The sequence below is a fragment of the Aotus nancymaae genome, unplaced genomic scaffold, assembly GCF_030222135.1.
Source record: "Aotus nancymaae isolate 86718 unplaced genomic scaffold, 86718_ANA_hifiasm-v0.15.2.pri h1tg000006l, whole genome shotgun sequence".
In the NCBI taxonomy this organism is placed as follows: domain Eukaryota; kingdom Metazoa; phylum Chordata; class Mammalia; order Primates; family Aotidae; genus Aotus; species Aotus nancymaae.
The window spans coordinates 77,636,990-77,653,067 of record NW_026988417.1 but is presented as its reverse complement, the minus strand read 5'-3'; the positions used below and the strand labels follow the sequence as shown (position 1 = coordinate 77,653,067).

Below are 16,078 nucleotides of genomic sequence, written 5' to 3'. Positions count from 1 at the left end.
CTAGCAAAATTCCTGAAATTGAGTTTCATTACCTCCAATTGTGCCTAGAGCTCACCCTTGAGCAGCTAAAGACAAAACTTTAGGACTTAGAGTTAGAGAAAGTGGTGAGTTTTCCCAAAAGAATAGAATAGTCAACAAGGACAGTCAACAAATATGTGCTATAGCCTTTGACTATGAATGCATGTTAGCATTTTCCTTTTTTTTGAAGACAGAGTCTTGCTCTATAGCCCAAGCTGGAATGCAGTAGTATGATATCTGCTCACTGCAACCCCCACCTTACAGGTTCAAGCGATTCTCATACCTCAGCCTCCCAAGTAGCTGAGATTACATGTACCACCATGCCTGGCTAATTCTTTTTGTATTTTTAGTAGAGATGGGGTTTCTCCATGTTGGCCAGGCTGGTTTCGAACTCCTAACCTCAAGTGATCCACCTGCCTTGGCTTCTCAAAGTGCTGGGTTTACAGGTGTGAGCCACCATGCATGGCCACATTAGTGTTTTCTTATGTTCATTATAATTCACCTTTGGAGAATGTTGCTGCCTTCCCTAGGCAGACCACTGTCAAAGAGACAAATATGGGAGAGGTGCAGAAGGAAAGAGATAGTTCATAATCTTCCAGAAATGTCTATCAGTTATGATAATCCATGTTACAAAGGTGTTCCAGACAGACCACTTACAAACCCAACCAACCAATCTACTTTTAAAATGACTAAAAAAAAAAAAAAGGAGGATGTACCTTTGTCACATTCACCCTCATAACAAATTATCTTCCCTCTTTGAAATAACATACTTTAAAAAACAGTGGTTGGTCTGGGCATGGTGGCTCATGCCTGTGATCCTAGCACTTTGGGAGGCCAAGGTGGGTGGATCACTTGAGCTCAGGAGTTCAAGACCAACCTGTTCAATATGGCAAAACCTCATCTCTACAAAAAATACAAAAATTAGCCAGCATGGTGATGTGCACCTGTAGTCCCAGCTACTCAGGAGGCTCAGGTAGAGAATCACTTTAGCCCAGGAGGTTGAGGCTGCAGTGAGCCATGTTCATGCCACTACACTCCAGCCTGAGTGATAAAGTCACACCCTGTCTCAAAAACAAAACAAGACAGAACACTGTTTGCATATAAAACCTAAAATCATAAATTTCTTATGAGAAAACATAGGGGTAAATCTTCATGATCTTGAATTTGGTTGGCCATGGATTCTTAAATATGATAGATGCCTATAGAATGGAAGATAACATTCGCAAATAATGTATCTAATAAGGATCTAGTATCCAGAATATAAACAACTCTTATATTTCAACAACAAAAAGACAACAATCCAGTTGGAAAATGGGCAAAGGACTTGAAGAGACAATTTTCCACATAAGCTATACAAATGGCCGGTAAACTCATGAAAAGATGCTCAACGTCATTAGTTATTAGCGGAATGCAAATGAAAACTGCAATGAGATACCACTTGATATTTACTAGGATGGCCATAATTGGGTGGGGTGAACTGAAAAATAACCAGGGCTGGCAAAGATGTAGAAAAATTAGAACCTTCAGGCTGTGCACAGTGGCTCATGCCTGTAATCCTAGCAATTTGGGTGGATCATCTGAGGTCAAGAATTCGAGACCAGCCTGACCAAAATGGTGAAACCCTGTCCCTACTAAAATACAAAAATTAGCTGGATGTGGTAGTGTGTGCCTGTAGTCCCAGCTACTCGGGAGGCTGAGACAGGAGAATTGCTTGAACCTGGGCGGCGGAGGTTGCAGTGAGCCAAGATCCCACCACTGCACTCCAGCCTGGGCGACAGAGCAAGACTCTGTCTCAAGAAATAAAAAATAAAAAAAATTAGAACCCTCATACATTGCTAGTGGGAGCATAAAATGGTTTAGCCACTGTGGGAAGCAGTTTGGCAGTTCCTCAAAGAGTTAAACAGAATTACCATATGACCCAGCAGTTCCACTCCTTGGTATATAGAACTGAAAATGCAACTCAAGTAAGTATGTGTATGAGCATGTTCATAGTAGCATTATTCATAATAACCAAATGGTAGAAACAGCCCAGATGTCTATCAAGTGATGATTGGATAAACCAGTTGTAGCATATACATACAATGAAATATTATTCATCCATGAAAGTCAATGAGACATTAAATACTATAGTGTGGCTGAACCTCAAAAACATTATGCAAAATGAAAGAAGCCAGACAAAAAAGGTCACATATTGTACATTTCCATTTATAGGAAATACTCAGGTAAGTCCACAGAGACAGGACACGGATTGGTGTTCTGGGGCCTGTGGTGATAGTAATAGGGGCAGCTACTGATTAACAAGTACAAGATTACTTTTGGGGTGATAAAAAATGCTTTGGGACAAGATAGAGATCATGGTTGCGTAACATTATATCTGAACTAAATGCCACTGAATTGTTCACTTTAAATGGTTGACCTTATGTGAATTTCACCCAAATAGAAAAAAAAAAAAAACAGTTTGCCTCTTCACGTACGCACTTAGGGCCAGTCACAGTGGCTCACTCCTGTAATCCCAGCACTTTGGGAAGCTGAGGTGGGCAGATTGCTTGAGACCAAGTGTTCGAGACCAGCCTGGCTAACATGGTAAAAACTCATCTCTACTAAAAATACAAAAATTAGCTTGGCATTGTTGTATGTGCCTGTAATTCTAGCTAGTCAGAAGGCTGAGGCACAAGAATCACCCGGGAGACAGAGGTTGCAGTGAGCCAAGATCACGCCACTGCACTCCACCCTAGGCAACAGAGCAAGACTCTGTCTCAAAAGATAAAAAGAAAGAAAGAAAAAGCACTTGGACTTTTTTTCCGTTGCTGTGAGATAAATAATACTCACCTTGGGGTCTTGTTGTTCTTACGTTCTTGAATACACATGGAGGAGGGCTTCAGAAGAGCAAAAATAAGGGCCAGACATTATGGCTCTTGCCTATAATTCAAGTCCTTTGGGAGGCCAAGGTGGGAGGATCACTTGAGGCCAGGAGTTCAAGATTAGCTTGAGCAACAGAGCAAAACCTTGTCTCTTCAAAATAAAATAATTAGCCAGGCGTGGTGGCACGTGCCTGTAGTCCTAGCTACTTGGGATGCTGCCTGGGAGGATCGCTTGAGGCCAGGAGCTCAGGGCTGAAGTGAGCCATGATTATATCACTGCACTCCAGCCTGGGCAACAGAGCAAGACCCTATCTCAAAAAACAAAAAAAAGCAGAATTAGACAAAGGCTTTTCTACATACTATGTTACCTTTATATGTCACTTTAAAATTGCATATAGTGCTCATAAAATAAAATTCTATCATAAATCTTCAAGACTTATAGCAAAATTTTGAAAAGTAATTTCTATATCAAGTAGCCTTTTACCTGCTTATTATTACCAAAAAGTTAGGCCTGGGGGCATTTTAGGGGGATTCAACAGAGTGTGAAGTGTGTATGGTTTAGGAGGAAGGGTTGTAATAATTTATTTTTTTCTTAAATCATATGGTAACTTTTCCAACCAACTCAAGACATTCCTTTAAACAATAAACTGATTTATACCACTCAATATCACATTGTAAATAAACCATCAACTAGCAATGATAAAGGCAAGATTGTTTCTAAGGGAAATATTTTACTTGCTTTCACTTGGAATTGACTTTGTGTTCTAAAATTTGAACAATTGGACTTCTCTATGAAAATTTCCAATACAAGTATTTATCTAACCAACTGCTGTTAAACTAGTGAGTCAACATTGTTGTTTATAGACTCATTTTTTTACAGTGATAATCTGATTTGAACCTACAAAAACTCTGTAAGCTAAAGGGATATTTTTGGTATATTTCAAAAAATGAAAAACACCTTTTTCCTTAGATGCAGCCAAATTTAATATATTTTGTTGTGGATAGATTTCATAGTGAATGGTTTCTTTTATATTTTAGAAATTAGCTGTTACTTAAAATAAGTTTATATGGAATAAATATTATTTATATGCCTATCACACCATATTTTTTGTTGTTGATAGGTAGCCCTATAGTTTTTCCAAATATTTTTTTCTGCTAAATGATGCAATAACAGCAAAAAGTTATTTCAGATTGCACTTTTTAAATAAGAATGCTTACTGCAAAGTACATGCCATTTCTACAGAGCTCTTTTGAGAACCTAAGAGTCAGTGATATGAGAAACCTCTTGTGTTACAGATATCTCCAGGAGATTGTTTCCAGGAAATTCAAAACAGTACCCCCACAAAATGTTTTGCTGAAAAGGAGTCCTGTGATCAATTAAATTTCAGACATTTTGTGTTTGATATCCCTCTTAGAGAAGGGCAGTGCATATTAGCATATTAAACCTCTGAGGAGTCCTGCTCTGAAGACTGCAGAAAGAAGCATGTCTCACTTTGTATAATTCAGCATTTCCTGAAGACATTGGCAGTGAGGGCCTCAGTTTTGCTGACTTAGTAACTCTTTCTGCTAGAGTGCTCTGAGGAGCAGTTTTGGGGGATGCTAGAAGTCAATGATCTCCGAGGTCCTTTTAGAGTTCTGGTAATGAAACTAACCCACCATTTCTCTGTCAGATTAATGTAAAGTTACCATTTATCCCATTTTTAAAAAAATGTATCCAATTGCACAGGCTGTAAACAAAATGGCACCAAGCTTGGAGATGTTATCCTTCCACCCTGGGCAAAAGGGGATCCACGAGAATTCATCAGAGTCCACCGAGAGGTAACGGAAGTACACTTTGCAGTTGAAGTTGAATTTAATTTGGTCACTGAACATAATACAAAGAGAGGACTTCTAACAGAGTATCCCTCATTTGTTACTAATACAACCAGGCCCCCTTATCTACAGGGGACACATCCCAAGAACCCCAGTAGGTGCCCAAAACCAGGAATAGTACCAAACCATATATATATAAACTATTTATTTTCCTAGACATATATAGCTCTGATAAAGTTTAATTTATATATCAGGCACAGTAAGAAATTAAGAATAATAACTAACAGTAGATCAATCATAATGATATACTAAGAGCTATGTGAATATGATCGATCTATCTTTCTGTCATAAACACAGTAATATTTTCACACCATGGTTTACTTCAGGTAACTGAAATGTTAGAAAGTGAAACCTCAAATGGGAGGGGACTACTATGTTGTTTTTATGATTTTTAGTTATTTTAGTTCCTATTGACAACTTACCAAGGTTTTTCTAGTCTCTGAGCAAGTAATAAAAGTCAGCCAGTGACTGAACCTGTGTTTGAAATTACAGGCTTTGGAGTGTGATTACGTGAGTGCCCATCTCCATGAGTGGATTGACTTAATCTTCGGCTATAAACAGCAAGGCCCTGCTGCAGTAGAAGCTGTAAATGTCTTCCATCATCTTTTTTATGAGGGTCAAGTGGATATCTACAACATCAATGACCCACTAAAGGAGACAGCCACAATTGGGTTCATTAATAACTTTGGTCAGATCCCTAAACAGGTATGGGTGTTCTTTTCTTAGCATTGATGTACTCTGTTTCACTTTGTAAATTTTGTAACATTTCTGTAGATTATAGATGACCACAAAATAATCAAGTTTAGATTAACTTAATAAAGAGCCATAAATATTACATAGTATTTTGATAGATTCCTAGATTGTTGCTTTTTTCTCACTTTCATAGTCTAATTAAATAAAAATTTTGTTTAAAGAGAATGAATTATCCCTTACAGACTAATGCAGAATGTGCTTTCTCAAGCCTGCATAAGATGTAACAGGAGAGGCCTTATAGGCCACATACAGAGGGGTTTTGTCTGGAGACCAGTGGGAAACCAGTGCTGATTTTAGGCAGAGAAATGACATGGTCACATTTAAACTTCAGAAGTTCATTCTGGCCTCCATCAGAATAAACTACTCTATGCCTCTCTCTTTCTCTCTGTCTGTTTCTGTCACACAGACACACCACACACATACACACACATACACTCATTCTCTCTCTCTCTCTCTCTCTCTCTCTCTCTCTCTCTCTCTCTCTCTCTCACTCTCTTCTGGGGAGCCAAATGGGGAGCAGAAAACCACTTGGAAAGCTGTTGTACTAGTTCAGGGAACAAATAACAACGGATTGGGTTAAATTATTGACATAGGCATAATAAGTGCTTCTCTGTGAGAGCACATGCCATAGGAATGCCTAGGACATGCAATAGCTGCCCTCACCACCTTCTGGAATTTGGAGAGGAAGACCAAGATCTAAACCTCTCAGCACCCAGATACTGTAGGTCTGTTTCATGTTCAGCGATGATCAAACCTCCATCCCTTCTCTCATCCCCATTGTCCGAGGTATGGCAGGAGGGCTGCGTTACACCAGGAGTAACTGCAGCACAGTGTGGAGAAGGCACACTTTGACTAGCTGGTCAGACCACCCACCTTTACTAAGTACCAGTGGCTCATACTTTGATCCTGGCTACCTTCTCTGTTCCTGCTTTAGATGTCTCTACAGACTCCCTTTTTGTAGGTTAACCTTTTTGAGATTTCCAGGACTGACACTTGAGAACACACGAAACAATGGCACATCTCTGTATGTAGAAAAGCCATGATTGATAGCAGGACATGCTGTAACTGTATCATTCACAGTGCAGTCTGATACCCTGATAAAAGAAGCATGTTTACTTTTATTTTATAGAGATAGGGTCTCATTATGTTGCCCAGGATGGTCGTGAACTCCTAAACTCAAGCAGTCCTCCCACCTTAGCTACCAAAGTGCTGAGGTTACAGGCATGATACGGCACCTGACCATGTTTACTTTTAAAGCGAAATGTTTGCTGATAAACTCTATTTACAGTTGAAGGATATTAACTATACCTATATTTAGTTAATATCTTTTTCCTGAGAGTTAGAAGGACTGCAGCCATCTTTCATACCCTAGGTGAAATATGTATTGTGAACATAAAAATCAAAGACACTCGCACTGTTGCAGGATTTTTGTGCTACTTTGAAGTAGAAGAGGCCAGAAGTCTGGGAAGTATCATTTGGATGCCAACATATTTCTGGGACATACATTGAGTAATAGAGAGTACTTTCAAGTAAAACCATCCTCAAAAATGTAGGCTTTATGGTCGTCATCTCCATATGTCATTAATATACCCTCAGCCTGGCGTAGCGCTCTATCCTTAGGTCCTCACATAAAAGTGCTTCAGTAAATGCACATTCATGAATGTGCTTTCAAAGTATGTATTTTTAGAGAAGCCTGATCTCATGGTCCTGTATGTAGATAAAATAGGAACAAGACGTTTAAAAGTTTAAGAGCCTGGAACGTGTATATTACTCTGAACAAAGAATTTTTTCTGTTTTTTCCTCCTGGAAACCCAAAATGTCTAATTCACAAAGTGTGATGGTGTTATATTCATCTTAAATCTCATTTCATTTAAAGCTTTTCAGATCTCCTCCTCAAATACTAGTTTTCCAACGGAAACTACTCTGTGCCTGTCTCAAAGATTTATAATAATTGAAAAATAGTCATCTTAAATGGACATTAATTTTTTTTTTTTTTTTTTACAGAGTCTTTCTCTGTCACTCCAGGCTGGAGTGCAGTGGCACAGTCTTGGCTCACTGCAACCTCTACCTCCTGGGTTCAAGTGATTCTCCTGCCTTAGCCTCCCAAGTAGCTGGGACTACAAGCGTGCACCACCACACCCAGCTATTTTTTTATTTTTAATAGAGACGGAGTTTCACCATATTGGCCAGGCTGGTCTCGAACTCCTGACCTCGTGATCCATCCACCTTGGGCTCCCAAAGTGCTGGGATTACAGGCATGAGCCACAGCGCCCAGCCATTAATATTTTTAATCCTGTAGAAATACTGAATGATGATGTAACACTTTTTCTTTTTTCCCTTTACAACATAGCAAAGTACAAAGAAGTTGGTAATGTTCGCACTTTCAGCAAATCAGTAGCACCTTTTTAAGACACCAAAATGATGTTTCTAAATCACGTAAAGGCCACATTGAAACCAAAAATAATCCAATTAGATAGAATGTCTGCCTGCCTTCAATGGCACGGAATGGTATATTGGGCTACAAAGCATCAACTTTTGAATGTCATTGGAAAATAATTGTCAATCAACTGTAGATTAACTTTCTTTTGTAAAGTTATTGTGAACTCAGTTTAGCATAGAACAGAACACCCACACCTTAGTATCATAGTTCTGTCCCTGCTTATTCAGGTGTGAGTTCCTGGCCACCTTCACAGCCTCTTCGAATTTCTTTTCTCAGGTGTAAAATGGGGATAATATAGCACCTAATGGTTCTTGTGAACCTTACGTGAAATAAGAACACAATGCCTGGCATATAAAAGGGCTTATAAGTGTTGTCTTTCATTATAAAGTGTGTCATCTTCTTTCATACCAGTTATTTAAAAAACCTCATCCACCAAAGCGAGTGAGAAGTCGACTCAATGGAGACAATGCAGGAATCTCTGTCCTACCAGGATCTACAAGTGACAAGATCTTTTTTCATCATCTAGACAACTTGAGGCCTTCTCTAACACCTGTAAAAGGTAAGATAATGAGAAGTAAAGTTTTGATTGATGATTTAATGGGACTATTTCATAATCCCAGTTTAACAATAACAAATTTGCTTTTTGACAATAGCATAATTTGTTTAACAAATGCCATACATTTTGTGTTAAATTACTAAATACCTACTAGTATTTATATTTTCTCTTTTTCCTTCTTTTTTCTCTGTTTTCTTTTTTTGGCTTGTTGGACTTTATATCAGAAAGAACCAAAAAGGCTTCTCTCTCCTCTTTAAGATAGTCAAAACTCTAAAATACCAAAATCTTGTGACTTCAACTTTATAGGTAGAAAAAAGTTTGTCTTCATAATTTCATTCTCATTGAAGTGTATACTGCCTATCCAAAATATTAGTAAAAGGACGTATTTTTAATCTGCCAGTGAAATGACATCTATCTTTTATTTAATGATATAATTGGATATCTAAAAATATTTTTTCAAATAGGTTTTTCCCCTTAGAATGAAAAAAATAGAGTTTTGCAAAATCTTGAAGTTGTGGCTTAAAACAAAGTCTGCTTAAATTGTGTGTCATTCTATGCCATTTGTCCTCATTACACAGACTCTGTTCTGTGCCAGCATCAGTCACTGCTGGCGATTCTTCTGGAGTAGTAATGTGTTCAGCAGAGTGCTGGTGTGGAACAATGAGTCCATGCCTCTTGGGGAATGACATGACCTTCCTTAAGGGAAGTCTAAGGGCTGGCTATAACTTGGGAGAGATTAAAAACATAGATTTGTTGATGATCTGTGTCCCTATGACATTCTGGGGAGCATCCCAGATTACTCTGTACAACCCTATAGGAGGCAGACCTAATTGGTAGTAACCAAACCAGAGAGTGCCCGGAAATAGGAAAGCTGGAGGGAAGTCCTGCAGAGGACCTGTTAAGATCAACATTCCACCCAGCAGGTCTTGTAGGAGATTCAAAAGCTCAGCTCTATTTCTGAGTTCATATTGTTTCAATGTAGGTGTCATGATGCTTGATTTGTATAAATATTGGAAATTACTTTATCATCCCCTATGAGATAATGATATTACTTTTTCCTGTTCCTGTCCTAATGTCATGATTTCTTTTATCTAGAACTCAAAGAACCTGTGGGACAAATTGTATGTACAGATAAAGGTATTCTTGCTGTGGAACAGAATAAGGTTCTTATCCCACCAACCTGGAATAAAACTTTCGCTTGGGGCTATGCAGACCTCAGTTGCAGACTGGGAACCTATGAGTCAGACAAGGTTTGCATTATTCCCTGCCTACCCATTTAATCTTGCTCTTTCGTAGTTCGGATATCCTATCTGACTAATAGGGTTGGGGACAACCCAGTCCAAGAGCTTGTCAGTTGTTCCTCCAAACCCCAAAGAAAGATGAGCTTTCCCCTTTGGGGAAAGGAGAGCTTCACTGAATGAGAGCAGGATAAAAGAGCTCACAGAGATGTCATGTTTTCTGCAGAACAAGCCTCTTTTGGAAAGTTGTGTAATAGGGGCTAGCAGTTTCCTTCTTGCTCAAATAATTCCTCCGAGATATCCTAGCCAGCAAGGTGCTCAGCATTTCTGTCAACCAGAATAGCCTCCTTTTGATGAGTCACCATCTGCCCCACTTTTCATTTTAGTGCTACAAACAAGCTGGCAGAAAACCTGTTGCCCCATCCCACAAGAAGCAACAGCAACTATTTTAGGTCCCATAAGTACCTCTTGGAGAGACAATCTGTAGTGATTCTTTAGTACCCTGTGTTTGCCTTCCAACAGTCCCCTCCCAAACGCAAGACAAAAAGAATCTGCACAGCCTGTCATGTTGCTTTGTAACACAATTTCATTTTGTTGATACTCTCCTTAAACAGCAGTAGTCACACTCTCTTTTTACATTCTGTCTACAGCAAATGCATCCTTTTGCCACACCTTCCATAGGTCACACAATTTGAGCATCATTTTCCCAATCTGGAGAAACCAGAGACCCCTATTATGAAAAAGTCCTTTTTGATTATGGCTTTCAGCAGCAACAATAGTTGGGAGGTGGTGGGGTAGTTTAGGGTAGAGATTCAGTGGATATGCTGCTGAACTAAAGCTAGCTCAGAATGTGAGCTGCTATTTGCCGGTGGGGTGCTGGCACCTTCACTCAGCTTCTGCTCCTTGAATTTCAGAAATCTGTAGCACTTAATGGCATGTGTGTCTCACATCCGTTTTACTTTACAGGCTGTGACTGTTTATGAATGCTTGTCTGAGTGGGGCCAGATTCTCTGTGCAATCTGCCCCAACCCCAAGCTGGTCATCACAGGTGGAACAAGCACAGTTGTGTGTGTGTGGGAGATGGGCACCTCCAAAGAAAAGGCCAAGACCCTCACCCTCAAACAGGTAACAGAGAACGTAGAAAATGCCAAGAGGGATATATTCTGTCTCTCATGCCTACACCCTGTAGGAACTAAAAAGCTTCCTTAATTATGAGGTACTTCAGATATAATGGACAAAACCAAAGTTACGTTCTGTTACTAGAAATACTTTTTTAAAAAAAAGGAAATCAGTATAGGCTGTTTCTAACAATGATCTAAGCCAGTTGCTTTGTTAAAATCTGAAGAAAGTTATCTTTAGGTACATAGTATTTAAGTAATATAAATGCAAAAATCTAAATTGAATTTTTGCAAACTGAATTATGTTTGCTGTTGACTCGTATCAGTTTCCTTCCAGGGTGATTTCCATTTATCTGCCACTAAATTTCTTATTCTTTGTTTTTCTCTTTTTTCACTTGTCATATCCTTAAGGACATGCCAAACCCATGAATGTATTCAGTAGAGCCCTTGATTTTTTAATTAACAAGTATTTTTGATTGCCTGTTACATACATGATTCTATTATTAATTTTTACTTAAAGCAAAAGTCCTTTTATAATTAAGCCATTTCTTAACATTTGATTTGTGAGAGAACTTACCGTAAGGTATTTTTTAAATAAGGAGCACATATCTAAGTATTTTTAATGATACAAATTTGAAAAATAATGTAACAATACCACTAATCATTTATTGAGCACCTGCTATTTCAGAGGATTGTGTTGAGTATTCTACAAATACAAAAGTCCAGTCCACACAATTCTACAAGATAGTTATTAGCCCTATTTTACCCCTGAAAAAGACACAGGTTAGAGAGGTCAAGACACAAGTCTAAAGTCACACCTAGCAGTAAAGGTATAATTTAAATTAAGTTCTGTCTGACTTCAAAGCTATTTGAAAGCCAAACTCAAACAGTGGTGTCGTAAATACCTGTGGAAAAAATTGAACCCCTGTTCAGTATAAAACTGAATCATCTATATAGGCCAGAAACTTCACAGAATTGCTGGGTCCTGAGGCAAGCCATATAAAGAGAGAAAAAGTCGTGAACAGAATACAAGGTTAATAGTACATTTTGCTGATCCAAATTCTGCTTACAAATATTTTCCATTTAGAAAATTCACTTTGAAAGTAATGTGCCAGTAAAAAAAGACTTCCTACTTAAAATAGTCTCCTGGGGTTTGCTAAGCATGAAGTAAAGTTGTCTATATGACCAAAATTTAAGCCAACTCATTTTTTTTGTATTATACATACAACATATATATAGGGGTGTGTGTGTATATTTTATGTGTATGCACAGATAGTTCTCTCTTGAAAGTATTAAAAAATTGATCAACCTTCAATCTATAAAAAATACCTACTCTATGTGATAGAAAAATCTCTCCTCCAAGTTTACACTGATTTACACCCAAGGCTTTCCCCAAATGTACACTAGGAGGTGACCTCTTACAACCCAATGTGTGGAAGGCAGCGAATGAAGCCAACTTATTATTAAGCAGACATATTTTTCTGTCAGGGCAGATGGCCCATTCTAAATACTCAGGATCTACAAACAGTAATCTAAATCTTTTTCTTCCGAATATTTGCTTATTTTCACACTTTGCCATTTCCGTGGGTTCTGTTTCTCTTCATATTCCAGCAAAAGAGGGAAGTTCTTTTTCTAGTTTGAAGAAGGAATTCCTCTCAGGCATAGATATTCAGATATCTCCCATTGGCAGCAGGACGTCAGCATGTTGACGCCTCAGGACCACATTCTCCCTTTGTCTGTTGTAGACCATGTGCTACAACCATGTGGTTCTCACAGTTTATGCATTTTTTTTTAATTGCATTTTAGGTTTTGGGGTACATGTGAAAAACATGCAAGGTTGTTGCATAGGTGCATACGTGGCAGTGTGATTTGCTGCCTCCCTCCCCTTCACCTATATCTGGCATTTCTCCCCATGCTATCCCTCCCCAACTCCCCACCCCCCCACTGTCCCCCCCACTCCCCCACAACGGACCCCAGTGTATAGTGCTCCCCTCCCTGTGTCCATGTGTTCTCATTGTTCAACACCCTCCTATGAGTGAGAACATGCCGTGTTTGATTTTGTGTTCTTGTGTCAGTTTGCTGAGAATGATGGTTTCCAGGTTCATCCATGTCCCTACAAAGGACGCAAACTCATCGTTTTTGATGGCTGCATAATATTCCATGGTGTATATGTGCCACATTTTTCCTGTCCAGTCTATCATCGATGGGCATTTGGGTTGGTTCCAGGTCTTTGCTATTGTAAACTGTGCTGCAGTGAACATTCGTGTGTATGTGTCCTTATAGTAGAACGATTTATAATCCTTTGGATATATGCCCAGTAATGGGATTGCTGGGTCAAATGGAATTTCTATTTCTAGGTCCTTGAGGAATCGCCACACTGTCTTCCACAGTGGTTGAACTAATTTACACTCCCACCAACAGTGTAAAAGTGTTCTATTTTTCCACATCCTCTCCAGCATCTGTTGTCTCCAGATTTTTTAATGATCGCCATTCTAACTGGCGTGAGATGGTATCTCAATGTAGTTTTGATTTGCATTATGCTTGTTGGCCGCATATATGTCTTCTTTTGTAAAGTATCTGTTCATATCCTTCACCCATTTTTGAATGGGCTTGTTTGTTTTTTTCTTGTAAATCTGTTTTAGCTCGTTGTAAATTCTGGATATCAGCCCTTTGTCAGACGGGTAGGCTGCAAAAATTTTTTCCCATTCTGTTGGTTGCCGATTTTTGCCGTGCAGAAGCTGTGGAGTTTGATTAGGTCCCCTTTGTCTATTTTGGCTTTTGTTGCCAATGCTTTTGGTGTTTTGGTCATAAAGTCCTTGCCTACGCCTATGTCCTGAATGGTTTTCCCTAGGTTTCCTTCTAGTGTTTTTATGGTGTTAGGTCTTATGTTTAAGTCTTTAATCCATCTGGAGTCAATTTTAGTGTAAGGTGTCAGGAAGGGGTCGAGTTTCTGCTTTCTGCATATGGCGAGCCAGTTTTCCCAACACCACTTATTGAACAGGGAATCCTTTCCCCATTGCTTGTTTTTATCAGGTTTGTCAAAGATCGGGTGGTTGTAGATATGTTGTGTCACCTCCGAGGCCTCTGTTCTGTTCCATTGGTCTATATCTCTGTTTTGGTACCAGTACAATGCTGTTTTGATTACTGTAGCCTTGTAGTAGAGTTTGATGTCCGGTAGTGTGATGCCTCCCACTTTGTTCTTTTTGCTTAGAATTGACTTGGCTATGCGGGCTCTCTTTCGGTTCCATATGAAGTTTAAGGTGGTTTTTTCCAGTTCCGTGAAGAAGGTCATTGGTAGCTTGATGGGGACAGCGTTAAATCTGTAAATTACTTTGGGCAATATGGCCATTTTCACGATATTGATTCTTCCTAACCATGAACATGGAATGTTTCTCCATCTGTTTGTGTCCTCTCTTATTTCGTTGAGCAGTGGTTTGTAGTTCTCCTTGAAGAGGTCTTTTACGTTCCTTGTTAGTTGTATTCCTAGGTATTTTATTCTCTTTGTAGCAATTGTGAATGGCCGTTTGTTCTTAATTTGGTTCTCTTTAAGTCTGTTATTGGTGTATAGGAATGCTTGTGATTTTTGCACATTGATTTTGTATCCTGAGACTTTGCTGAAGTTGCTTATCAGTTTCAGGAGATTTTGGGCTGAGATGATGGGATCTTCTAGATATACAATCGTGTCATCTGCAAATAGAGACAATTTGACTTCCTCCTTTCCTAATTGAATACCCTTTATTTCTTTTTCTTGCCTGATTGCTCTGGCTAGAACTTCCAGTACTATAGTGAATAGGAGTGGTGAGAGAGGGCATCCTTGTCTAGTGCCCGATTTCAAAGGGAATGCTTCCAGTTTTTGCCCATTCAGTATGATATTGGCTGTCGGTTTGTCATAAATAGCTTTTATTATTTTGAGATACGTTCCGTCAATACCTAGTTTATTGAGAGTTTTTAGCATAAAGGGCTGCTGAATTTTGTCGAAGGCCTTCTCTGCATCAATTGAGATAATCGTGGTTTTTGTCTTTGGTTCTGTTTATGTGGTGAATTACATTTATAGACTTGCGTATATTGAGCCAGCCTTGCATCCCCGGGATGAATCCTACTTGATCATGGTGGATAAGCTTTTTGATGTGCTGTTGCAATCGGCTTGCCAGTATTTTATTGAAGATTTTTGCATCTATGTTCATCTTGGAGATTGGCCTGTAGTTTTCTTTTCTTGTTGAGCCTCTGCCAGGTTTTGGTATTAGGATGATGTTGGTCTCATAAAATGATTTGGGAAGGATTCCCTCTTTTTGGATTGTTTGGAATAGTTTCAGTAGGAATGGTACCAGTTCCTCTTTGTATGTCTGGTAGAATTCAGCTGTGAACCCATCTGGACCTGGGCTTTTTTTGGGTGGTAGGCTCTTAATTGCTGCCTCGACTTTAGACCTTGTTATTGGTCTATTCAGGGTTTTGACTTCTTCCTGGTTTAGGCTTGGGAGGAGGCAACTGTCCAGGAATTTATCCATTTCTTTCAGGTTTTCTAGTTTATGTGCATAGAGTTGTTTGTAATAATCTCTGATGATGGTTTGAATTTCTGTGGAATCTGTGGTGATACCCCCTTTATCATTTTTTATTGCATCTATTTGGTTATTCTCTCTTTTCTTTTTTATTAGTCTGGATAGTGGTCTGTCTATTTTGTTGATCTTTTCAAAAAACCAGCTCCTGGATTTATTGATTTTTTGAAGGGTTTTTCGTGTCTCTATCTCCTTCAATTCTGCTTTGATCTTAGTTATTTCCTGTCTTCTGCTAGGTTTTGAGTTTTTTTGATCCTGCTCCTCTAGCTCTTTCAATTTTGACAATAAGGTGTCAATTTTAGATCTCTCCTTTCTTCTCATGTGTGCACTTATTGCTATATATTTTCCTCTAGAGACTGCTTTAAATGTGTCCCAGAGATTCTGGTATGTGGTGTCTTCGTTCTCGTTGGTTTCGAAGAACATCTTTATTTCTGCCTTCATTTCATTGTTTATCCAGTCAACATTCAGGAGAAAGTTGTTCATTTTCCATGAGGCTGTGCCGTTCTGGGTTGGCTTCTGAATTCTGAGTTCTAACTTGATTGCACTGGTCTGAGAGACTGTTTGTTATGGTTTCCGTTCTTTTGCATTTGCTGAGGAGTGATTTACTTCCAATTATGTGGTCAATTTTAGAGTAGGTGTGATGTGGTGCTGTGAAGAATGTATATTCTG

At 38.9% G+C, this 16,078-nt stretch overlaps 1 protein-coding gene across 6 annotated transcripts in view; it reads left to right on the top strand.

Annotated features, from left to right (window-relative positions):
* The window catches only part of WDFY3 (WD repeat and FYVE domain containing 3), a 284,809-nt gene that overhangs the window by 247,867 nt on the left and 20,864 nt on the right, over nucleotides 1-16,078 (top strand). For all 6 annotated transcript variants that reach the window (XM_064368830.1, XM_012437733.3, XM_012437736.3 and 3 more), the window contains 5 exons: nucleotides 4,606-4,697; nucleotides 5,244-5,456; nucleotides 8,356-8,503; nucleotides 9,596-9,750; nucleotides 10,705-10,863. In XM_064368830.1, coding sequence (XP_064224900.1) covers nucleotides 4,606-4,697; nucleotides 5,244-5,456; nucleotides 8,356-8,503; nucleotides 9,596-9,750; nucleotides 10,705-10,863 — 767 coding nt within the window. The remainder of the gene's footprint in view (nucleotides 1-4,605; nucleotides 4,698-5,243; nucleotides 5,457-8,355; nucleotides 8,504-9,595; nucleotides 9,751-10,704; nucleotides 10,864-16,078) is intronic.